At 44.9% G+C, this 25,639-nt stretch overlaps 1 protein-coding gene across 6 annotated transcripts in view; it reads left to right on the forward strand.

The window, feature by feature from the left end:
- The window catches only part of LOC110526974 (inositol hexakisphosphate and diphosphoinositol-pentakisphosphate kinase 2), a 53,077-nt gene that overhangs the window by 21,119 nt on the left and 6,319 nt on the right, over positions 1-25,639 (forward strand). Inside the window, exons 8-29 of one of the 6 annotated variants that reach the window (XM_036981092.1) lie at positions 784-945; positions 1,526-1,647; positions 2,536-2,637; positions 2,910-2,996; positions 4,919-4,994; positions 5,953-6,065; positions 6,612-6,697; positions 7,351-7,476; positions 7,559-7,680; positions 7,761-7,943; positions 8,641-8,782; positions 9,278-9,501; positions 10,901-11,028; positions 11,280-11,394; positions 11,502-11,609; positions 11,690-11,806; positions 12,283-12,423; positions 12,765-12,858; positions 16,642-16,767; positions 19,255-19,317; positions 22,032-22,088; positions 23,198-23,377. In XM_036981092.1, the coding sequence (XP_036836987.1) occupies positions 784-945; positions 1,526-1,647; positions 2,536-2,637; positions 2,910-2,996; positions 4,919-4,994; positions 5,953-6,065; positions 6,612-6,697; positions 7,351-7,476; positions 7,559-7,680; positions 7,761-7,943; positions 8,641-8,782; positions 9,278-9,501; positions 10,901-11,028; positions 11,280-11,394; positions 11,502-11,609; positions 11,690-11,806; positions 12,283-12,423; positions 12,765-12,858; positions 16,642-16,767; positions 19,255-19,317; positions 22,032-22,088; positions 23,198-23,377 (2,674 nt within the window). The remainder of the gene's footprint in view (positions 1-783; positions 946-1,525; positions 1,648-2,535; positions 2,638-2,909; positions 2,997-4,918; positions 4,995-5,952; positions 6,066-6,611; positions 6,698-7,350; positions 7,477-7,558; positions 7,681-7,760; positions 7,944-8,640; positions 8,783-9,277; positions 9,502-10,900; positions 11,029-11,279; positions 11,395-11,501; positions 11,610-11,689; positions 11,807-12,282; positions 12,424-12,764; positions 12,859-16,641; positions 16,768-19,254; positions 19,318-22,031; positions 22,089-23,197; positions 23,378-25,639) is intronic. The other 5 variants (XM_036981093.1, XM_036981094.1, XM_036981095.1 and 2 more) reach the window with 5 other exon arrangements.

The following is a 25,639-nucleotide window of genomic DNA, read 5'->3' on the forward strand; positions in this document are numbered from 1 at the left end:
GTATAGGCAAGATACAGTAGATGGTTTCGGGTACAGTATGTACAAATGAGATGAGTATGTAAACAAAGTGGCATAGTATAGTATAAAGTGGCTAGTGATACATGTATTACATAAGGATACCGTCGATGATATAGATTACAGTATATACGTATGCATATGAGATGAATAATGTAGGGTAAGTAACATTTATATAAGGTAGCATTGTTTAAAGTGGCTAGTGATATATTTACATTTCCCATCAATTCCCATTATTAAAGTGGCTGGAGTTGAGTCAGTGTCAGTGTGTTGGCAGCAGCCACTCAGTGTTAGTGGTGGCTGTTTAACAGTCTGATGGCCTTGAGATAGAAGCTGTTTTTCAGTCTCTCGGTCCCAGCTTTGATGCACCTGTACTGACCTCGCCTTCTGGATGATAGCGGGGTGAACAGGCAGTGGCTCGGGTGGTTGATGTCCTTGATGATCTTTATGGCCTTCCTGTGACATCGGGTGGTGTAGGTGTCCTGGAGGGCAGGTAGTTTGCCCCCGGTGATGCGTTGTGCAGACCTCACTACCCTCTGGAGAGCCTTACGGTTGAGGGCGGTGCAGTTGCCATACCAGGCGGTGATACAGCCCGCCAGGATGCTCTCGATTGTGCATCTGTAGAAGTTTGTGAGTGCTTTTGGTGACAAGCCGAATTTCTTCAGCCTCCTGAGGTTGAAGAGGCGCTGCTGCGCCTTCTTCACGATGCTGTCTGTGTGAGTGGACCAATTCAGTTTGTCTGTGATGTGTATGTGTATGTGTCCTCAGGTGTATACGGTGGGGCCTGACTATGCCCACGCTGAGGCCAGGAAGTCTCCTGCCCTGGACGGGAAGGTGGAGAGAGACAGCGAGGGGAAGGAGATCCGCTACCCCGTCATGCTCACCGCCATGGAGAAACTAGTGGCCCGCAAGGTCTGCCTGGCATTCAAGGTCAGTTATGTCTCAGTTGGTTGTGGGTTCGATTCCCATGTGGTGCTGAATAGATTGCCACATTATACTGAATAGCCGATAGGTGTGAACTATTTACTGCTCTGGATAAAATCTACATCAAGTGCCTCTGGGTAGGGGCTATGGGTCGACGTGCAATTGGTCATTGATTTGCCCCTCTTCTATTTAATGAGCTGGTACACAGTTCAGACCTGGATTCAAATGCTATTTTAGATACCCTATCTGTGCTTGCCTGTTGCAATGGAACCAATAGAAAAGTGCAAACCCCACCCACCTAGCACCCCAGGCAGGCTAAAGAAAGGACTTAAAAAAAAGAACCCATGTCTGACGTACTGTAGCTCCAGGCAGCCTGTTGAGTGCACTCTCAACTTGATCGATCACTTTGATAAGGGAAGTGACAAGAGAAAACAGAACAGAGGCTGAGGTCATATAAAGGAGAATCAACAAATACAGACCCTCAATAAGTACATTTTCCCCCTATTACCCTGATTTATATTCTTGATAATGCCACCCCCAATTACACTACATGTCATTACTATCTGACTGTCTTTTCCCCCTGCAGCAAACAGTGTGTGGCTTTGACCTTCTCCGAGCCAACGGTCACTCCTACGTCTGTGACGTCAACGGCTTCAGCTTCGTCAAGAACTCCATGAAGTACTACGACGACTGTGCCAAGATCCTGGGGTACGATGTGCCAGAGGGCTATTTCGGTCATATTGTGTTTTCATAGGGTTACATTATGCCAGGGCTATGCCGGTTCTGACTCCTGGTCCAACAGGGGCATAGTGTTCTGAGTCCTGGTCCAACAGGGGCATAGTGTTCTGAGTCCTGGTCCAACAGGGGCATAGTGTTCTGACTCCTGGTCCAACAGGGGCATAGTGTTCTGACTCCTGGTCCAACAGGGGCATAGTGTTCTGACTCCTGGTCCAACAGGGGCATAGTGGTTTGAGTCCTTGTCCAACAGGGGCATAGTGGTTTGAGTCCTTGTCCAACAGGGGCATAGTGGTCTGACTCTTGGTCCAACAGGGGCAGACTTCAGATCCACCCCTGCTGTAGCACAACTGATTAGACTAATTGTGGTCTTTGTTGAAGACTGGTTATTTGAGTTTAGTGTTGGTGCTAGTTTGTAAATTAACCTGGCACCCTCCAGGATCAAGGTTGCCCCACCCCCTTCTGTAAGCCAATAACAACTAGTCCAGATCAGCACAAACTGATTAAAGGTAGCCTAGGGTGTTTGGGACAGCTGATCCTGAATCATTTCAAGTTTTTTTTTGTTGTGATTTTTAGCAGACGCTCTTGTCCAGAGCGACATGTAGTTAGTGAATTCATCTTGAGATAGCTAGGTAGAACAACCACATTTCAGTCATAGTAAGAACATGTTTCCTCAATAAAGTAGCTATCAGCAATGTCAGTGGGGAAACAAATGGTACTACAGATGACTTGCTATTATTATCTCACTAGTTACATAGAAGTTAATAATCCGTCAGAAGATCCAGATGTTGGTAAATGTTGACTGTATGTTAACCATAATGTATTTCTATGATGTGAACTGTGTTTCCTTGTCTTCTGCAGTAATATAGTGATGAGGGAGCTAGCTCCTCAGTTCCACATCCCCTGGTCCATCCCCACTGAGGCTGAGGACATCCCCATCGTCCCAACCACATCTGGCACCATGTGAGTCTTACACACACAGACTAGTATGTAAGTGCATATGATCGGTAAAACGTTGCCAAGACAAACTTGTAGGCGCAAAAACTTTGAGGTAGACAAATGTACAGTTTTACTGTAGCCGCAACATCAAAACCACTGCTGTCTCAAAGATATTTGGCTTCACTGTGAAGTTTCTGCTTATTTAGACATGCCAGTGATGGGGTAAAAGTCATTACCCCGACTTACCATCATTGTTCACTCATATTCCTTTTTACTGTCACATTCCTTCCAATCAGGATGGAGTTACGCTGTGTCATCGCAATAATCCGCCACGGAGACCGAACTCCTAAACAAAAGATGAAGATGGAAGTGCGGAATCCCATGTGAGTTCTTTGGTAACCCTGTATGTAAAGTCTAGGTGTAATGCCTTAGATGTCATGATCGTCAAGGACCCCTTAATTGTGTTTAACATTTTTAATTGAATCTTTATTTAACTCTTTTAAATCTTTAAACCGTGTCATTAATCCTGACAAATTACCAGTCATTAAGTTTCATGACATCCACTGTTCCATGACGACTCAGCAGGTAGCCTATTGGCCATTAACCGAAACATATAAATAAATAATTTGTTTTTGACATTTACAGTGCCTTGCGAAAGTATTCGGCCCCCTTCAACTTTGCGACCTTTTGCCACATTTCAGGCTTAAAACATAAAGATATAAAACTGTATTTTTTTGTGAAGAATCAACAAGTGGGAGACAATCATGAAGTGGAACGACATTTATTGGATATTTCAAACTTTTTTAACAAATCAAAAACTGAAAAATTGGGCGTGCAAGATTATTCAGCCCCCTTAAGTTAATACTTTGTAGCGCCACCTTTTGCTGCGATTACAGCTGTAAGTCGCTTGGGGTATGTCTATCAGTTTTGCACATCGAGAGACTGACATTTTTTCCCATTCCTCCTTGCAAAACAGCTCGAGTTCTGAGGTTGGATGGAGAGCATTTGTGAACAGCAGTTTTCAGTTCTTTCCACAGATTCTCGATTGGATTCAGGTCTGGACTTTGACTTGGCCATTCTAACACCTGGATATGTTTATTTTTGAACCATTCCATTGTAGATTTTGCTTTATGTTTTGGATCATTGTCTTGTTGGAAGACAAATCTCCGTCCCAGTCTCAGGTCTTTTGCAGACTCCATCAGGTTCTTCCAGAATGGTCCTGTATTTGGCTCCATCCATCTTCCCATCAATTTTAACCATCTTCCCTGTCCCTGCAGAAGAAAAGCAGGCCCAAACCATGATGCTGCCACCACCATGTTTGACAGTGGGGATGGTGTGATGAGCTGTGTTGCTTTTATGCCAAACATAACGTTTTGCATTGTTGCCAAAAAGTTCAATTTTGGTTTCATCTGACCAGAGCACCCTCTTCCATATGTTTGGTGTGTCTCCCAGGTGGCTTGTGGCAAACTTTAAACGACACTTTTTATGGATATCTTTAAGAAATGGCTTTCTTCTTGCCACTCTTCCATAAAGGCCAGATTTGTGCAATATACGACTGATTGTTGTCCTATGGACAGAGTCTCCCACCTCAGCTGTAGATCTCTGCAGTTCAGCCAGAGTGAACATGGGCCTCTTGGCTGCATCTCTGATCAGTCTTCTCCTTGTATGAGCTGAAAGTTTAGAGGGACGGACAGGTCTTGGTAGATTTGCAGTGGTCTGGTACTCCTTCCATTTCAATATTATCGCTTGCACAGTGCTCCTTGGGATGTTTAAAGCTTGGGATATCTTTTTGTATCCAAATCCGGCTTTAAACTTCTTCACAACAGTATCTCGGACCTGCCTGGTGTGTTCCTTGTTCTTCATGATGCTCTCTGCGCTTTTAACGGACCTCTGAGACTATCACAGTGCAGGTGCATTTATACGGAGACTTGATTACACACAGGTGGATTGTATTTATCATCATTAGTCATTTAAGTCAACATTGGATCATTCAGAGATCCTCACTGAGCTTCTGGAGAGAGTTTGCTGCACTGAAAGTAAAGGGGCTGAATAATTTTGCACGCCCAATTTTTCAGTTTTTGATTTGTTAAAAAAGTTTGAAATATCCAATAAATGTCGTTCCACTTCATGATTGTGTCCCACTTGTTGTTGATTCTTCTAAAAAAAAATACAGTTTCATATCTTTATGTTTGAAGCCTGAAATGTGGCAAAAGGTCGCAAAGTTCAAGGGGGCCGAATACTTTCGCAAGGCACTATATATATATATATATTGGTATAAAATACAATGTCTTTCTCTCTTCAATAGGTTTTTTGAATTGTTTGACAAATACGGGGGTTACAAGACAGGGAAATTGAAGCTGAAGAAGCCAAAACAACTGCAGGTAACTAAATAGAATGAGCGACCAACAAAGCCACACGAGAAGAGGGCATTATAGTTTCAACGTTTCAGTACAAAGGCCTTTCTGGTCTTGAGAGGCTTTTGTACTGGAAGGTTGATATTATACAAACTATATCCTCTTTCCTTGTTTCTTCTATTGTATGTAGCCCTTTAGGGGATATACTTCACTGTTTATCTTTATTTTACTCACTTTAGCCAAGTAATAAATCAATTCCTGTCACATGTTTGTGTGAATCTCATTTTACATGGCTGACTTTACGTAACTTTTTAACTGTACTTGTCCATGTGTTTGTGTTAACCACGAGACTGTGGAAATAATTTCCTCCTTGGAGGAGGACAATACGCATGGAAAGTGGATTAGTGTACGTCACATTTTGGTCAAATGTAAACACAACTGTGGCCACTTCGTCATTTTTGGAAACGTGTTACGGTAGCTAGCGCATGAGTGTAACGTGTTACGGTAGCTAGCGCATGAGTGTAGGAGGGATTGTTAACTAACTGTAAATAATACATCTGGCTAGCTTACTTACAGATGCGGTCAAATATATTGGCACTCTTGCATGATTCACTTTCTTCTAAAATCTGTTAATTGTTGTTTTGTTTACATGTGTGTGTTTGATTAACAACTGCATAGGATCAAGAAGAAGAAAACAATTGTAAATTGCGATTTTTGTCTTCATTTGACTACATCTGTACTTAGTAAGATATAACTAACTTGGCTAAATGTGGGTTGAAAGAATTCACTCACTTAGTTAGCCATCGCACCGCTCTTTGATCGCAAATGTATCAATTCCTGTGTTTAGATGGTCGAAGCTGTATGTAGGAATCCCATTTTGTTTGTGTAAACCACAAGACTGTTCAAATAATTTCCTCAAAGTAATACATTCTATTCCATCTCTCTGATGGCTTTGTCATTTTGTCCATTTCCTTTGTGTGGTTAGGAGGTACTGGACATAGCTCGGCAACTGTTGCTAGAACTGGGTGATGGAAGAGAAGACTGCGAGATCGAAGAGAAGAAATCCAAGCTGGAGCAGCTGAAGACCGTTCTGGAGATGTGAGTGACATGTCTAACTAGGCCAACGTGTTATTAGGCACACAATCTCACCTGGGGCTTCTTGACTTTCTGGGCCATCGTAGTTCTATCGAAATGTCATCAAAACTAGATTGCGGAAAAATATGAACTGGACAACGCACATAATGTCCAGTTTTGTCTGTGCAATCACAAAGCTGTAACGTAGTGTATGGAACCTGTAGGTTAGTCCAATCAGATGTAATTCTTAGACATTTGAAAGATTGAGGAAGAGTGAATCAGTTCTCTTTGAACTGGTAACCAGTTTATGATAATGACAAATGATCTACAAGCAGCCAGAACAAAGTTGAGGCTGTTAAAAAAAAATGTCAGTGACTAACTGGTTCTGCATTCAACAACACTATCATTGCGTAGTCCCTGATTTCCAGGCATGTTTTGGCTAGCTAGACAATGGCAAGTTGGCTGAAGCAGACAGACTGACACCCAGGCTATTCAATGCATGATTGACTGAACATGGATGACAGTCATAACACATGGTTCTCCCTTTTTTTCTATTCCTGTCTTTTCCAGGTATGGCCACTTTTCTGGGATCAACAGAAAAGTGCAGATCACCTACCTGCCCCACGGGCAGCCCAAAACATCCAGCGAGGAGGAAGGTAGGAAGCAGAAAACGGGGAAACGGAGGAAGCATTACACCTCTACTGCTTAGATCATAAGGGGGCAGCTTTCCCCCAGCACCATGTACTATATGTCTGAGTTGCATTTGTGGAAAAAGTGTTCCATCGTAAAACGTCCCTTACGCGCCAAGCCTCCAGCAAGCATCAGTGTCTTATGGTAGCCAGATATCACTTGACATTCCAGCATAAACACTGGTCTCTAGTAAGAGCTGGGTATCAGTTTCTCCTCACATGAACACATCAAATTGCGACTCTGCTCCAGTTCATAGTCATTGTTTCTCTATCTAGCGCTAGACGTTTGAGCCCTGCATGACAAAAACACTGTCGGTATTGCCAATTAGTGAGTTTTATCACAGAGTGGTAGGTAGGTTATCTGTAGTTACTTTTGCGTAATCTTCATTTTTTTCATTTTGTAACAAATGCTTTGTGTGCTAATTGTAACAAAAGTGTTGTCAATTTTAAACTGTGCTATCAGTGATAGGAACTGTATTAAATGCCTGAGTACAATACGTACTGGTCTCCAACCAAACTCAACTTCACACACAGTTAAAGCCAGCCTGGGCATTCAATTGAGGTTTTACGATACGTAGGATTGAATTGATTGCTAGTTAAGCTGATGTGTTGTTCCACAGACACACGTAAGGAGTGCCCTTCTCTGCTGCTGGTGTTGAAGTGGGGAGGGGAGCTGACCCCAGCAGGCAGGGTACAGGCTGAAGAGCTGGGCAGGGCCTTCCGCTGCATGTACCCCGGAGGACAAGGTGAGAGACACACACACACCAAAACACTGTTGCCAACTATGTTCTCTGAAAAAAAACATTTGATCATTGTCTGTCGTTCTAGGAGACTATGCTGGGTTCCCTGGCTGCGGGTTGCTACGGTTACACAGCACGTACCGACACGACCTCAAGATCTATGCGTCTGACGAGGGCCGAGTGCAGATGACTGCCGCAGCTTTCGCCAAGGTAACCACTTAAGCGTCACAGAGGTTAGAGGTCAAAGCTCTTTGTGTGTAAATGTGTTTACCTGAGTGTTTGCCTGGCAGGGTCTGCTGGCGTTAGAGGGAGAGTTGACGCCCATCCTTGTGCAGATGGTGAAGAGTGCCAACATGAACGGCCTGCTGGACAACGACAGTGACTCGCTTAGCGGCTGCCAGCACCGCGTCAAGGCCCGTCTCCACGAGATCATGCAGAAAGACCAGGAGTTCACAGAGGAGGACTACGATAGGGTAATTGATTTTATTGAATTCCTGCTCAGCCAATCACCAAGTGGAACTGACCTGGGTAGTGTTCATGGCACACCGTAGCAAAACTGCTTTTGTGCCTCAGGTATCAAACTCAGGTCGTCTGTGTGCCCTAGCCTAGGCATTAGCTTGGGGAGCTAACATGAGTGTTATCAGGCCTAGGCATTAACTTGGGGTGCTGACATGAGTCTTATCAGGAAAGCATGGGTAGATCACCATACTTACCTCCATTACAGACACAAGCTGTGAAAAAGAAAAAGGCATTGTTACAAAGTCTAAAGTAAATCTAGCCTCCGGAAGGGCTTATTCCTAATGAGGTTTGGAAACGGAACAAACTCCCTTTTCCACAAATCCTTTCTGAAGCTTTTTAATGCGTCTTACTGAATGGGAAGGGACAGAAGCTAGGCTAAATCAAGCTAGAGCTAGGCTAAATCAAGCTGGAGCTAGGCAAAATCAAGCTGGAGCTAGGCTAAATCATACATGAGTGAGATGATGTATAGAAACTAGTAATTGCTACAGGAGGGTGGAAATTGTTCTACAATGTTATTGCTCTGCTCTTTGGTCATTCTGGGCTTTGTAATTGGTTGTAATGAAAGCAAAGCAGATTTAGATGTTTTAAGCTGTTCATTATTGCATAATGTTCTTTAGCGAGTTGTGTGTGTGTGTGTGTCCATCCATCCAGCTGGCCCCTACAGGTGCATCCTCTGTGGTTAACTCTATGAGAATTGTGGAGAACCCTGTGATGACATGTGACCAGGTCTACACACTCATCCAGAGTCTCACCTCCCAGATACGCAAGAGACTAGAGGACCCCAAATCTGCAGGTACACCCTTATGTTAACATAGTATAGCACTGTGATGGTGTTATTTCAGCTCGGTACAATGTTGAACGCTAACCATACATTGGCAATCAATACAGCACAAGGCGAGGTGGATCTGCTGCTACTCTCTGTTATCATCTATGCATAGTCACTTTAACTCTACCTACATGTACATATTTCCTCGAGTAACCGGTGCCCCCGCACCTTGACTCTTTACCAGTACCCCCTGTATATAGTTTCACTATTGTTATTTTACTGCTGCTCTTTAATTACTTTTATTTCTTATTCGTTTTTTTTATTTTTTAACCGCGTTGTTGGTTTGGGTCTTGTAAGTAAGCATTTCACTGTAAGGTCTACCTACACCTGTTGTATTCAATGCATGTGACTAATACAATTTGATTTGATCTGTACCAATCCCAGACTACTGTGTTTCTCCTACCTGCCCTCTACTTCCTCTTCTCCTCCATCTCCTTTTCTTCCTCTCCTCCTGACCGTCAGACCTGCAGCTGTACCACAGTGAGACTCTGGAGCTGATGCTCCAACGCTGGTCCAAGCTGGAGCGGGACTTCCGGATGAAGAGCGGCCGCTACGACATCAGCAAGATCCCGGATATCTATGACTGCGTGAAGTACGACGTGCAGCACAACGCCACGCTGGGTCTGGAGGACACACTGGAGCTGTTCAGGCTGTCCCGAGCCCTCGCCGACATCATCATACCACAGGTGAGGGAGGGAGGAAAGGAGGGGTGGAGTGGATGGATGGATGGAATGGTGAGTGGAGAGAGGGGTGGGTGGATGGAGTGGAGAGAACTGGGTGGGAGGGTGGGTGCATGGGTGTTTGGAAAGATGGATGGATGGAATGGTGAGTGGAAAGATGGATGGATGGAATGGTGAGTGGAGAGAGGGGTGGGTAGATGGAGTGGAGAGAACTGGGTGGGAGGGAGGGTGCATGGATGTTTGGAAAGATGGATGGATGGAATGGTGAGTGGAGAGAGGGGTGGGTAGATGGAGTGGAGAGAACTGGGTGGGAGGGTGCGTGCATGGATGTTTGGAAAGATGGATGGATGGAATGGTGAGTGGAGAGAGGGGTGGGTGGATGGAGTGGAGAGAACTGGGTGGGAGGGTGGGTGCATGGATGTTTGGAAAGATGGATGGATGGAATGGTGAGTGAAGAGAGGGGTGGATAGATGGAGTGGAGAGAACTGGGTGGGAGGGTGCGTGCATGGATGTTTGGAAAGATGGATGGATGGATGGATACTCTGCAGCTGTTCAGATTGGCACACGCCCTCACTGATATTATCATACCACAGATGAGAGAGGGAGAGTTGGGTGGGTCAGTTCTAAGCGGTAGATGGATACTCTGCAGCTGTTCAGATTGTCACACGCCCTCACTGATATTATCATACCACAGATGAGAGAGGGAGAGTTGGGTGGGTCAGTTGTAGGTGGATACTCTGGAGCTGTTCAGATTGTCACACGCCCTCACTGATATTATCATACCACAGATGAGAGAGGGAGAGTTGGGTGGGTCAGTTCTAAGCGGTAGATGGATACTCTGGAGCTGTTCAGATTGTCACACGCCCTCGCTGATATTATCATACCACAGATGAGAGAGGGAGAGTTGGGTGGGTCAGTTCTAAGCGGTAGATGGATACTCTGGAGCTGTTCAGATTGTCACATGCCCTCACTGATATTATCATACCACAGATGAGAGAGGGAGAGTTGGGTGGGTCAGTTCTAAGCGGTAGATGGATACTCTGGAGCTGTTCAGATTGTCACACGCCCTCACTGATATTATCATACCACAGATGAGAGAGGGAGAGTTGGGTGGGTCAGTTCTAAGCGGTAGATGGATACTCTGGAGCTGTTCAGATTGTCACACGCCCTCACTGATATTATCATACCACAGATGAGAGGGAGAGAGTTGGGTGGGTCAGTTGTAAGCGGTAGATGGATACTATGGAACTCCACAGGCTGTCAGAGGCTCTGGCTGACATCCTCATACCTACTGTTGATGGATACCAGTCACTGTTTATATGCTCCCAGACTTTGTATATAGCAACGCTCTGACCACTGTGTGTCTTAGGCAGGGAGTAATTCTCACGACTTGTATTCTCCTCAGGAATACGGCATTAACAAAGTGGAGAAGCTGGACATAGCGTACGCCTACTGCCTACCTCTGGTCAAGAAGATCCAGCTGGACCTCCAGAGGACCCACGAGGATGAGTCAGTCAACAAACTCCATCCACTGTGAGTCTTGACTCGCAGGGCAGCAATAGTCAAGTTGCACCTAGACGCTGATTTAAGGTCAGTTGCGTTTCCTCTCTCTGAATGGTTAAGATTTGGAAAGGGTGAGCTGATCCTAGATCTGCATCTAAAGGCAACTGCAACATGAAGTTGTAGCTCACTCAATTATGTCCCACATATGTCTTTGTTCACACGGCCCATGTTTGACGGCAACTTAAATAAAACATTGATGTTCTGTTTCTCTGGCGACTCAGGTACTCTCGAGGAGTGATGTCACCAGGTCGCCACGTGCGGACACGTCTGTACTTCACCAGCGAGAGTCACGTCCATTCTCTACTCAGCACCTTCCGCTACGGAGGCCTGCTCGACGTAAGCACACAACTACCACAGAGGAACTACGGTTACCTAGAACTACATTTCCCTGAACAACAGCAACAGAACTACATTTGATCCAATAATTGGTGTGTGTGTGACAGGAGGAGAAGGATCAGCAGTGGAAGCGGGCGATGGACTACCTTGGTGCCGTTTCTGAACTCAACTACATGACCCAGATAGTTATCATGCTGTATGAGGACAACAACAAGGTAGTGGTGTGTGTGTTTCTGTAGTAGGTGTGTGTCTGTTTCCCTTTCTTTCACTAAGCCCTCTCTGTGCTGTCCCTCAGGACCCGTCGTCAGAGGAGCGTTTCCATGTGGAGCTTCACTTCAGCCCTGGGGTCAAAGGTTGCGAGGAGGAGGAGAAAGCACCAATGGGCTTCGGCTTCCGCCCCGCTTCCGCAGAGGTAAGTGTTTAATGTCTGGTCCTAATGTTAATCTAATAGGATGTTTTCACATATGAAAGTCACTACCCTGGTTTGGTTTTGAGGAATTTCTGAAAATTCTACAAAATGTTATGGTTTAACAAGAACTGAAAATAACCGTTTCACGGTGCAATTTGCAAGATGTACATTCTACATGACTTAGCAAGCTAGCTTGTTTACAATGGGCAGAAGTTTAACCCTACTCGGGCTGCCGTGGCACAAAGCCTGGTACTCTGGTCCTGGATTCATTCAACCAAGGTTTGTTTGAGTTTCACACATGCTTTATAGCGCGGATCAGGGTACCAACCAATCTAGCTTCCGGATCATACAGGGAAATGTGAAAGTGCCCATAGGGGTACATCAATGCCCTGTGAAGTGTGTGGGTATGGTATATTGTGTTTTTTAAATGTGTTGTGTGCACGCGCCCCATGTCTGTGGCACCCTTCTTCCTGGTTCAGAATGATCAGAAACAGACAGACCCCGGCAGCTTGGAGGATCTATCACGTGACGAGCCCGACCGGGCACTACCACTCTCTGAGCCAATGGGCATCCACCGGAGATCCCCTCTGATTCGCAACCGCAAGACTGGGTCTATGGAGGTAAAATCTCTCTCTCACACACACACATACACAACCTTCTATTGTCAATAAAGCCAGAGGTAGGAGTAGTTGTAGTGATATTAGTGGCAGCAGCAGTGAAAGATGAGACAAGGATTGCAAGCATATTTTGACTATAGAGATATACTATAAGACTTTTGTGTTCCGTGAGTTAGGATGCAGCCATAAGCCAGGGCTTTCCTGCTGTGTTGTTGCTCTGAGTTACCTCTGTCTGGCAGAGGTCACATGTGGTCCTTCAGTCTGGCAGCCAGTGATGGAGATCTGTGTATGGTGTCAAATGCTCTGAATTTGCTCCTTACCATATAATGTGTGTGTCACCCCAGGTCCTGTCGGAGACATCTTCATCCAAAGCAGGCAGCTACCGTCTTTTCCCCTCCTGCTCTCGCCAGTCCCCTGAGATGAAGCAGAGTGGTCTAGGTGGGTGTCTCCTTCCTCCCTGCTCCCTAACACGCTCAGATCTAGGATTAGTTTCCCCTCCCCCAATCCTAGCCTTAACCGTTAGTGGGGGGAATGCAAAATGAACCTAAGAGCAGCGTCTAAGGGCAACTTTACCCAATCCTTCCCTTACACTGTAGCTATGGCAACTGTGTTTACCTATATCACCCCAACTGTCATTAAAACCTATGGTGGTAGAGGGAGGGGTGGCATTGGTGCTCTCACTGTCTATTTCTGATAGAAATCAACCTGGAGTTAGATACTGTGCTAGAGGCCTAGCTAGGTACTAGTCCCGTGTATCTCTGTTGGTAGAGCATGGCGCTTGCAACGCTAGTGTTGTGGGTTTGATTCCCACGGGGGACCGGTATGAAAATGTATGCACTCACTACTGCTCTGGATAAGAGCGTCTGCTAAATTACTAAAATGTCAAATGTACTATGGACAATAGTACAGGCCTAGCTAGGCACATACGGACCATGCTAGAGGCCTAGCTACTGTAGGTACATACGGACCATGCTAGAGGCCTAGCTACTGTAGGTACATACGGACCATGCTAGAGGCCTAGCTACTGTAGGTACATACGGACCATTCTAGAGGCATAGCTACTGTAAGTACATACGGACCATTCTAGAGGCCTAGCTACTGTAGGTACATATGGACCATTCTAGAGGCCTAGCTACTGTAGGTACATATGGACCATCCTTGAGGCCTATCTACTGTAGGTACATACGGACCATCCTAGAGGCCTAGCTAGGTACATACGGACCATCCTAGAGGCCTAGCTAGGTACATACGGACCATGCTAGAGGCCTAGCTACTGTAGGTACATACGGACCATGCTAGAGGCCTAGCTACTGTAGGTACATACGGACCATGCTAGAGGCCTAGCTACTGTAGGTACATACGGACCATGCTCGAGGCCTAGCTACTGTAGGTACATACGGACCATGCTAGAGGCCTAGCTACTGTAGGTACATACGGACCATGCTAGAGGCCTAGCTAGGTACATACGGACCATGCTAGAGGCCTAGCTACTGTAGGTACATACGGACCATGCTAGAGGCCTAGCTACTGTAGGTACATACGGACCATGCTAGAGGCCTTGCTACTGTAGGTACATACAGACCATGCTAGAGGCCTAGCTACTGTAGGTACATACGGACCATGCTAGAGGCCTAGCTACTGTAGGTACATACGGACCATGCTAGAGGCCTAGCTACTGTAGGTACATACGGCCCATGCTAGAGGCCTAGCTACTGTAGGTACATACGGACCATGCTAGAGGCCTAGCTACTGTAGGTACATACGGACCATGCTAGAGGCCTAGCTAGGTACATACGGACCATGCTAGAGGCCTAGCTACATACGGACCATGCTAGAGGCCTAGCTACTGTAGGTACATACGGACCATGCTCGAGGCCTAGCTACTGTAGGTACATACGGACCATGCTAGAGGCCTAGCTACTGTAGGTACATACGGACCATGCTAGAGGCCTAGCTACTGTAGGTACATACGGACCATGCTAGAGGCCTAGCTACTGTAGGTACATACGGACCATGCTAGAGGCCTAGCTACTGTAGGTACATACGGACCATGCTAGAGGCCTAGCTACTGTAGGTACATACGGACCATCCTAGAGGCCTAGCTACTGTAGGTACATACGGACCATGCTAGAGGCCTAGCTAGGTACATACGGACCATGCTAGAGGCCTAGCTACTGTAGGTACATACGGACCATGCTAGAGGCCTAGCTACTGTAGGTACATACGGACCATGCTAGAGGCCTAGCTACTGTAGGTACATACGGACCATGCTAGAGGCCTAGCTACTGTAGGTACATACGGACCATGCTCGAGGCCTAGCTACTGTAGGTACATACGGACCATGCTAGAGGCCTAGCTACTGTAGGTACATACGGACCATCCTAGAGGCCTAGCTACTGTAGGTACATACGGACCATGCTAGAGGCCTAGCTACTGTAGGTACATACGGACCATGCTAGAGGCCTAGCTACTGTAGGTACATACGGACCATGCTAGAGGCCTAGCTACTGTAGGTACATACGGACCATGCTCGAGGCCTAGCTACTGTAGGTACATACGGACCATGCTAGAGGCCTAGCTACTGTAGGTACATACGGACCATGCTAGAGGCCTAGCTACTGTAGGTACATACGGACCATTCTAGAGGCCTATTCAAGTGGTAGCCAGGTTTTTGGTTTTAAGATTGTAGGGATGTGTAGTTATCTTGTCACTGATTTTCTTTTCTTTTTTTATCAGAGTTTTGGTAAAAATGTATGTTTTTATGATTAACCATCCTAATGACAATTCTTTTGAGTTTCCAAGTGCATCTACTCAAATTTAGGATTTTCTAACAATTGAGAAACTTACTTTGAACTTACTGGTTTGAATGCTAATATTAGCTTCATAACATTGAATCAGCTGGGCCACGGTCATGAACACCATATTAGGAAGGAATAGGGTTCAATTTGCTCAATGGTGTTTTCCTGCTTTTTAAATGGAGGTCAATGGAGAAAGATTTTTAAAACTGATTGAATGGCTATTTTTACCAGGTAGGCACCAGCAACTTAAGTAAATAAATTACACATAACCAAGAATCACTTGCCTCCAACCAATTTAATTAGAATTGTGTAATTTAGTCCAGGCCATAATTATTTATTTTACAAAAGAAGACAATTAGATTTTTCACTTCAAAGTAAAATTATGTGCAGTTGTAAACTAAACAAAAACACGTGTGCACAAAAAATGTCAACTTATTTTAGAAGAAATAGTGAAGCGTGCAAAGCTGCCAATATATTTGACCGCATCTGTGTAACTAGGAAGTGACATGTACCGACTTAAACCCATTTCACACCACTCATCTGAGCCAAGCTGAGCCATGCTGGCCTGGTTTACGCACCCACCATAGTTGCTGGAACTGTGCTGGAAAAGAACATCACAATCTAAATATAATGATAATATTCCATTTAGCAGATTTTATCCAAGGTGACTTACAGTACAGTGAGTGCCTCCATTTCTAATGCGTGTGTGTGATACCTTTAGGAATTGATCCTACGACCTTGACATTGCTAGCGTCACTCCCTTACCAGCTGAACCATATATTATCAGAGCCAGTAAGGTCTGGTCGGAGCGCTATTGTGAAAAGGGTATTAAATAAGCCTAGTGGCTCATAATAAGTCTATTTACAGTAGTTCCCTTGGCCTTGCATAGGTTAGGAGTCGGGATGTTGAATGACCTTGGTATGGGGAGTCATGTGACTACTACACCTGGGTTCAAACACTATTTGAAATCTTGCAAATACTTGTGGTGTTAGCTCTAGTCTGCCTAGAGATGTACGCGGTTGTATTTATACATTTTTTAAATTTAATCTTTATTTAACTAGGCAAGTCAGTTAAGAACAAATTCTTATTTACAATGACGGCCTAGGAACAGTGCCTTGTGCCTTGTTTGGGGGTAGAACGACAGATCTTTACCTTGTTAGCTCTGGGATTCAATCTATCAATCTTTGGTTACTGGCCCAATGCTCTAACCACTAGGCTACCTGCCGCCCACGGTTTCCACTTTAAAATGGTTCTGTTGGTTCCTTTGCGCCAGACAAGCTCAACAAGCCCAGATACCGTATTTGATAGGATTTCAACCCAGCTCTGCTAAGTACCTCTCTCCCCTCATGCTAACTGAGTCAGAGCATTGTTTGAATAACTGCATGTTGTGTTGTGGTGACTAAATCCCCCACCGCTCCCACAGGATCTCAGTGTGCGGGACTCTTCAGCACCACTGTCCTGGGAGGCTCCTCTAGCGCCCCCAACCTGCAGGACTACGCACGCACACACCGGAAAAAGTTCTCCTCAGGCAGCCTGTCCTATAAAGACGGTATGTGGCCAAGATCCTGTTTCTAATTCCTCTAGCCTAGAGAGCGACACAGTGGATGGGTATTGTTAGACCTGGGGTGGGCAACCCTGGTCCTGCATACCCTGTGGCTATCTAGGACCATGGTTGTCTAACCCTGCATTAGACTGCTGGCCACCAGACCTCCATACCATCCCTCACATTGCATAGTCGCACACCAAGCAGGGCAGGATTCCCTTCATGCTTGTAATGCACCTTGGTTCTTTTCACACTACTGAGCTGAACCGTACTGAGCCAAACTAAGCTGAGCTGGTCACATCCACCGTAGTTGCTGGAACCATGCTGTAAAGGAGAAATATGAAAATAAATTATCCAAGCCAGCACAGTTCGGGTCGGCACGATAGTGTGAAAATGGTCATTTCTAGCCAGTAGCCAAGTTGTTGTTGTCTTGCCAAGACCACGATGCAGCCTGCATTGATACACGTAGAAACGGTGTGGCACCCAGGTTAAGGAGCTTTGACATTTTTGGAATATGGAACATAAGTTTGTCAGATGACGATGGCATTTCTTCCTTAAAGACTAGCAAAGCACAAAGCCTGAAAAGATCAATTGGGGCCACAAGGTAGTAGCCACAGCTGAACATATTCCCTTAGAAACCCTGACCTAAACCACATGTTATACCACTGGTGTGATCTCATATTTGTTGCATGGTTCATATATGTTTCACATGGTCTTACAACTATTTACACGCAATAAGGCTAACGGAACACTTATCTAACTCACTACTGTAGGTATCCTGCCTCCTTCAATATCAACCTGCTGGCACATAGTGCTGCAGTATAATTAAGAAATATCTGTATAGACTTCATGTGAAATATCTGTAGTGCTTCCATATCAAGTGTCCAGTAGAAACTAGGCTAAATGTCAAAGCTGTATAAATTATCTTCAGTTGAATGGAGAAAAAAATAATCTGTAGGCCTATTTATAATGTTGACTTGTAAGACATTCTAAATGGACTTGTAAGATTTATTTATATAAATATGTATGTTTTCAAATTATTTCTAGAACGTTCCCATGGTTTCCTGATCAGAGTTGAATGTATTTATGAGACTCGGTCAGCAGGTGGCTCTGGAGCTCTAGTAGAAAGTCCCAGTAGTTGATTTAGCAGAAGTCCCATTCAATGATGAGCACAGTATGCCATTGTCCATACTCTTACTTGGCCATGTTTGCTCTTACAATATGCACATATTTGCATATATGCACATATTTGCGCTGATATCACGACGCACACATATGAGTGATTAGGCCATTCTGTATTTGGATCTGTTTGAGCCTAAATGACAGTTTTTTTTTTTGTTTTTTTATGGAGAGGACGCCCTCGTCATTAATTGCTGTCATTGACGGTCAAGAGATGCCATTTTGTGTTTACCTGTACATACCAACTTTACGTAGCGCTCAAGCTTTTGAGTTGTTCATTGTCTTTTGTGTTGTCTAAACCAGCAGACATGGGACGACAAAGCTGTCTGTAGTTGGCTGTCCACATGGTGTCACTGTGATGTTGTCATAGCTGTTTTCCTATTGGGCTGCCATCTTCTCGGTTGTCTTGTTGCGTCTCACTCAGTGTCGAGTCACACTCATCATGTCTGCTGTTCCATTAAGTCTATCATTTGCGTCCTTACTCTTGTTACTGATCATGAAAACATCTGAATCGGAGATCACTGTGATCTTTGGTGTTCTCATACATAGTCCCTTTTGAAGAACCTATATTGACATGATTAGTGCTTGTGTGTGCGTGCATGTGTTTGTGAAGCTGGCCTTCCAGAAACATGATGTTGTTGAGCAGTACTTTGCTGCTGTCAGTCTTGATGCTTTGTTACTTCGAACAATACTCCAAGCTTTTGATATAGTTTGCCCAGCACCGTGGCACACCTGGAGGGCTGATAACCTAATTCACAATGGAATGGGCAAGCTAAATCAAATGCACCATATCTCCTCCTGTATTTGGGATGCAACACATCTGAAGGGAGTGGTTGGTGTTGGGGGCGTGTATAGGCCTACATCATAATTGTTGAGAAGTTGTCAAGATGGGAAATGGGTTTTTGTCTTCCTTTTTTGTCTTCCATCTCCTACATTTCCAGCCGTCTCATTTCGTCCTGTCACCATGAGAGATTTTCATCCAATGTGCCTGTAATTTGACCTTGAAAGTGTCCGCACTTCAAACACACATGTCAATTATAGCCCATCTAGCATGTTCCTACAAAAGATCCTGTCTGTCCCTCTTATGTCCCTTTTTAATCTTAACTCCTCTTAGAACCACAAACACTTCACATGGAGTAACTTGTGGACTTTTCTGCTATGGCCCCTAACTGCTTCCTACTGTACCGAACGCCAGAAACTCTTCTTGAAATAGTTAACACCCCTCCCACCAAGACCTCCAGTGTACACACACAAACCCTTTGCAGGTGTTCTGTGACCGATGGTAACACTAGTGACCTTTCTCTATTTCCTCAGAGTTGTTGTCTATGCCGGCAGTAAAGAGATTTTCTGTGTCGTTTGCAAAGCATCCGACTAATGGTACGTCTGCTTCTTTCCGGTATATTTCCACTTCTCCACCTCCGTTTGTCTTGCATGTCTTTGGAAATCTCTCTTTATTTGTACATTTCGGTTCTACTTCACGTGGCCGTTACTACCATGTTTCCCAACCCTCTGGGGTTTTTAGTTTTTCTGCTGCCTTCCCATTCACTTTATCACTACCCCACATTCTCTTTGTTACAACATGGTCACCCTCACCTAATGATTCAAAGTTTGTCAGTGAAGTGTGTGTGTGTGTATACACACACACATCTATTATTTATGTTGACGATGTGTATTGAAACCATCTCTTGAAAACACCAACCAAAAACCCTCACCAACTCCTAACCCTTCCCCTGTTTCTTGTGACTTCAGTCCCCACTATTCTCATGTAATATTCTGCATTGGCAACCTAAGCTACAACTTATACCCTACACTTTTGAATAGGTGACTGGATAACTGAATAAACTGTCTTGACTGGGACAGAACGATTGGCGGTTACTGCTAAACGGGGAAAGGGTTCATGTGGTTTTTTAGTTTTTTGTTTTGTACCAGGTATGGTTGTCATGATATGGATGAATCTGCATATGACCAATGTGTTTTGATTGAAATACCTAGCTCATTGTTTTCCAGGACCTTTTTCAGTACCTTGGGCTTTTGAACACTTTCCTTGAGACACCGGTTATATTCACTGGGTAGTGGGCACCAAACAGAAGTCAAATGTTTTTAAACAGAAAACGAGAATTCTAATCACTCTTCTGTTTTCTGAAAATATGTTCCTCCTGGTTGGGTCTACGAGCTATGTAGTGAACGTTTAAACATGATCATTATATTGGAGGGGTTTAGACATTTTCTTTGCAACACTGTCAAGGAAGAACTGGTTTTCAAGATACATTTTGGAAGCTCCTTTATCCAAAGTGTGCATAATTTTTTGTGCAAGTACCCCCAGGAAGAATCAAACCCACACTCCAGGCACCATGCTCTACCAAATAAGCCACACAGGCAACTACAACACAAAACAGACTGCTGTGTATCAACTGTATATTTCAGAGGGTCTATGTAGTGTATACTGCAGGGCTCTCCAACCCTGCTGTAGGTTTTCATTCCAACCCTAATATAACACACCTGGAATTAAGGCTTGTATTTACAGTCTTGCATTCGTTGCAGTCAGGAGGAACTCCATGTCCAATGCTGAAAAATGATAATTAGATTGACACATGAAAACAGTAGATTACCTGCTCTGAGCACACTTCACACTCTGGGGTCCAGTATTCTGACTGTAGGGATGTTGGTTAGGGACAGGTGTACTTGGGTAACTGCCTGTGGGGTCCAGTATTCTGACTGTAGGGGATGTTGGTTAGGGACAGGTGTACTTTGCCACTGCCTGTGGGGTCCAGTATTCTGACTGTAGGGATGTTGGTTAGGGACAGGTGTACTTTGCCACTGCCTGTGGGGTCCAGTATTCTGACTGTAGGGGATGTTGGTTAGGGACAGGTGTACTTTGCCACTGCCTGTGGGGTCCAGTATTCTGACTGTAGGGGATGTTGGTTAGGGACAGGTGTACTTTGCCACTGCCTGTGGGGTCCAGTATTCTGACTGTAGGGATGTTGGTTAGGGACAGGTGTACTTTGCCACTGCCTGTGGGGTCCATTATTCTGACTGTAGGGATGTTGGTTAGGGACAGGTGTACTTTGCCACTGCCTGTGGGGTCCAGTATTCTGACTGTAGGGGATGTTGGTTAGGGACAGGTGTACTTTGCCACTGCCTGTGGTGTCCAGTATTCTGACTGTAGGGGATGTTGGTTAGGGACAGGTGTACTTTGCCACTGCCTGTGGGGTCCAGTATTCTGACTGTAGGGGATGTTGGTTAGGGACAGGTTGTACTTTGGTAACTGCCTGTGGGGTCCAGTATTCTGACTGTAGGGATGTTGGTTAGGGACAGGTGTACTTTGCCACTGACTGTAGGGGATGTTGGTTAGGGACAGGTGTACATGGGTAACTGCCACCATTGGAGCCAACGCTGCTGGAGAGCAGAGCCACTTCTGGAGAGTAGCAGGTTCTGGAGAAGACCACCTGTTCATTTGGACTGTGTATTATATACTGCGCTGCCTATGGGATCTCAAAGCAGAAGTTGAAATACTGTACATAGTCTGTCTGTTTAGGACTACTAGGATATTCAGTCCAGTTCAATGAGAGATGGCCGTGGTCCTTTGTTGTATGGCTACTTAGGGAATAGGAACCCATCACAGCCAGAAAAGGTGAGGAATATATTCTGCAATGGTTATAAAAAAGAAATGCATTCCTATGTCCGATTTTTGTTTTGGATTCCAAAAATAAAAAAAGATTTTCTGCTCTTTTCACTAATGGAAAATGTCTGCCTCTTGTTATATTTTCCAGTTTTTTAGTAGTTTTTTGGATAAGAGCGTCATCATATCCTGTATTTGCACAAAATACTTGTCTGCTTGCTATACAACCACTAGAAAATGTGTGTATGCATGGCCTAAAGTTTGCGGGGAGGTAAGGAAAACTCTCACTCATATTTCGGGGTATATTTTGTGCATACCAAACGTTTATAAATGAGGGCCCTAAAATGTAATTCCAGTACATGAACACAGCACCTAATTGCTTTTATGGGATTTTTTTTAATGACAGTCATTTCATTTTAAGCAACTTGAAGCATGTCAATTCACAACTGTGTGTATATATTGACTTTGATAGGGACACAGGATGACACGTGTGCTGTGGCTGTTCCCCCTCTGTGGTGGCCTGTGTCAGGTACAGTAATGAATGAGGCTAAGGTTTACATCCAACTGCAGCTTTATGCAACCTGTCAAACAGGATTGATTGTACAAAATGATTGTGACACGGCAGAAAACGCTATGCACGCTGGACCGCTTTCGTGTAGTGTGTTTTTATTGGACACCAGATTGAGTTCTTTTCTCTCTAGGATTTGAATGTATTCACAATGACACAAACATATTTGACATATCTAAGCATGTGTCGCTCCACGTCTCAGCGTTTTGAACATCTTCAGTTCTATCACAAATGCTCCTATGTGGTCTCTCAACTTGAAACTAGTCAATGCTGTTAAAAAATGAAATGCATTAAATACAAACGCAATATTGACATTTCCTCTGTGGATTTTCATTGGATTTGTTTTTCTGTCTTCTAAACCTATAGATTGTATCCCAGAGCTTTTTCCGTAACCAAGATGAGATTGCAGTGGAGCCATGTGATACGCTATTCTGTCTTTTGGAGTTTGAGGCGTTTCTCTCTGTCAATGCTGGGGACAGTTGGATGGAGCAGATTTTGCTGAGGTCTTTGTGCAAACCTGTGGGATGATTGGGTTGGATGGGGTCTGCTGAATGTTGCTTGAAGCTTTTTGCCATTTCTGGTAGCTGGTCCAGAGCATGGAGGAATGGAATGGTTGACAGGAGAAGGTTGGCTGTTAGAAATAGCAGTAATTTACTGTACCTCCAAGTCACCCATCTCTGTCCACACAATGGGTGATACCTCTCCTCCCTCCCAGTCACTCCTTTCTGTCCGCACAATGGGTGATACCTCTCCCCCTCCTGCCAGTCTCCCCCTCTGTCCACACAATGGGTGATACCTCTTCTTTGTCCTTCCCCCCCATTACCTCTGCTGTGTCATTCATCCACTCCCTCTCCTAATTTTACCCCCCCCTTACTGTCCTTCTTTCCTCTCTTCCCCCTCTACTTTCTATCCTCCTATTCCTCTCTTCCCCCTCTACTTTCTATCCTCCTATTCCTCTCATCTTCTTCCCTCATCCTTTATGGTCATCCTCTGCCTCCCCTCCTCCTTCCATCTCCGCCTCCCCTGCTCCATCCGTCCTATCCTCTCTCCTCCTGTTCCTCCTTCCCCAGAGCCCTTGGAGGAGCACCACGTGGCCCAGCTGTTGAGGCGCTTCTCCACTGATGCCAGCCTGTGCCGCCCTCTCTCTCTGGACGGGGCGCTGGCCCACCACCTCAACCAGTGCTCCTACCACCTCCGCCTCTTCCGTAACTGGCTCATCTCTGGCCAAGACCCCCTAGAGTACTTCTACGGTCAGCCCCCCAGCCCCTCTTCAACCCCCTGCCCTCCTATGCCCTTTAAACCCTCTGCTGTACTGCTTGCAGATCTGAGGTTTGGTTTGGTACTGGTGTGCTGCTAGTTACTGCCGCCGCAGTTGACTTTTGCCGCTTTGCCTTCGGGGGTTTGTTTGACGCATGCTTGCCTGAGACTTTTGGGAGAGCGGCTTGTCATTGGTGTGGTTTGGCTTTTTCAGGTGTCTTGCATTAGTTATCTTAACTGAATCTTATTTCCTCCCTGCAGTTCAGTTCTTATTTGATCTTGCTTCTTTTTAGTGCTAATGGTCTTAATTTGAGTGACTGTTGCCAACGTAGATCTTTTGAACCAGGACCTGGCTGCAGTTTGGAATGTAGCTGAGCTAGTGGATGGATGTTGTCAGATGCTGTTTGTCTGAAATTAAACCCATTGTGTTGTATAAAACTGCACAGCCTGTGACTAGATCACTTGTCTGAGATTAAACAACTACCGAGGTATTACTAGAAAATGGCAATTACATATCAACTAGTTTCTGGTTATAATGACATTAGTTCAACCAGTTTTGCCCACTAGGATGTTCCTGATACAACATACTCAAACCGTGTGGCAGTTCAATTTTGCATAGTAACGGCATCCCTGTCTGGTTGGTGTAGACTTTGGTTAATGCTTTTCTATCCAATAGAGTGAACTTGGTTGTAAACTGTTTTTCGCGATTGATGTGAAATGTACACGGATTGCAGTGAACAGTGAATGGATGGTCTATCAACTGGACTGATTTGATGCTTTGTAGACACCTTGGGCTGTATGATCTGAAGTGTTCCGGTGCTTTACTGACTGTCAATAAGACCCGTTTCACACTACTGAGTCGAGCTGAACTGTACTGCCCTGGTTACACATCCACCATAGTGGCCGAAAAAGTATTCAAAAATATTCAAACCAGTACAGTTGGGGTCGGTGCAGTAGTGTGAAAGACAGCGTGCATGTCTGTCCTGCTTCCTGGATATGGTTAGAGTCGTGTGTCACTACAATGGATAAAAATGTGTTGTACAGTAGACAGAAAGCGTACCCAAACTCGCTTCAACCCAGCCTGGACAAAAAAGGGAATCGAGTGCTCGACTGAGGGACTGGAAAATCCCAAATAGCTTTTCTTACCCCAGGACACTTCAGCAGGTGACAATATATAAAAAGGAGCGCTCTGTGTCTGCATTGATCTGAGTATGTATTTATTTATGGGACATACGTCGGCTTTGGGCGCCTTCTTCAGAGACTTGGGTAGGAAACCCACCTATATAGCTGAGCCATGATTAATACTCACGTAGTGCCGTGTGATCGCATCTTTACTCTCCTGTTAGTGTCCTGGGGTAAGGGATGCTTTTTGTGTTGTACAGTCGTCTTGAATGAGATGTGTCTTGTACAGTAGCAGTCAAAGGTTTGAACACACCTACTCATTCAAGGGTTTTTCTTTATTCTGCTGTCCAACTCATCCCAAACCATCTCAATTGGTTTGAGGTCGGGGGGTTGTGGAGGCCAGGTCATCTGATGCAGCACTTCATCACTCTCTTTCTTGGTTAAATAGCCCCTACACAGCCCGGAGGTGTGGCCTGGGTCATTGTCCTGTTGAAAAACAAATTATAGTCCCACTAAGCGCAAACCAGATGTCGCTGCAGAATGCTGTGGTAGCCATGCTGGTTAAGTGTGCCTTGAATTCTACATTTATCACAGACAGTGTCACAAGTAAAGCAACCCACACCACCTCCTCCATGCTTCACAGTGGGAACCACACATGCAGGGATCATCTGTTCACCTAATCTGCTTCTCACAAAGACACTGCGGTTAGAACCAAAAATCTTAAATTTGGACTCATCAGACCAAAGGGCATATTTCCACTGGTCTAATGTCTATTGCTTGTGTTTCTTGTCCCAAGCAAGTCTCTTATTATTATTATTATTATTATTATTATTGGTGTCCATTAGTAGTGGTTTCTTTGCAGCAATTCGACCATGAAGGCCTGATTCACGCAGTCACCTCTGAACAGTCAATGTTGAGATGTGTCTGTTACTTGAACTATGTGAAGCATTTATTTGGGCTGCAATTTCGGAGCCTGGTAACTCTTATGAACTTATCCTCTGCAGCAGAGGTAACTCTGGATCTTGCTTTCCTGTGGCGGTCCTCATGAGAGCCAGTTTCACCATAGCGCTTGATGGTTTTTGCGACAGCACTTGAAGAAACTTTCTAAGTTCTTGAAATTTTCCGCATTGACT

Source organism: Oncorhynchus mykiss, chromosome 6, assembly GCF_013265735.2.
Source record: "Oncorhynchus mykiss isolate Arlee chromosome 6, USDA_OmykA_1.1, whole genome shotgun sequence".
Lineage (NCBI taxonomy): Eukaryota > Metazoa > Chordata > Actinopteri > Salmoniformes > Salmonidae > Oncorhynchus > Oncorhynchus mykiss.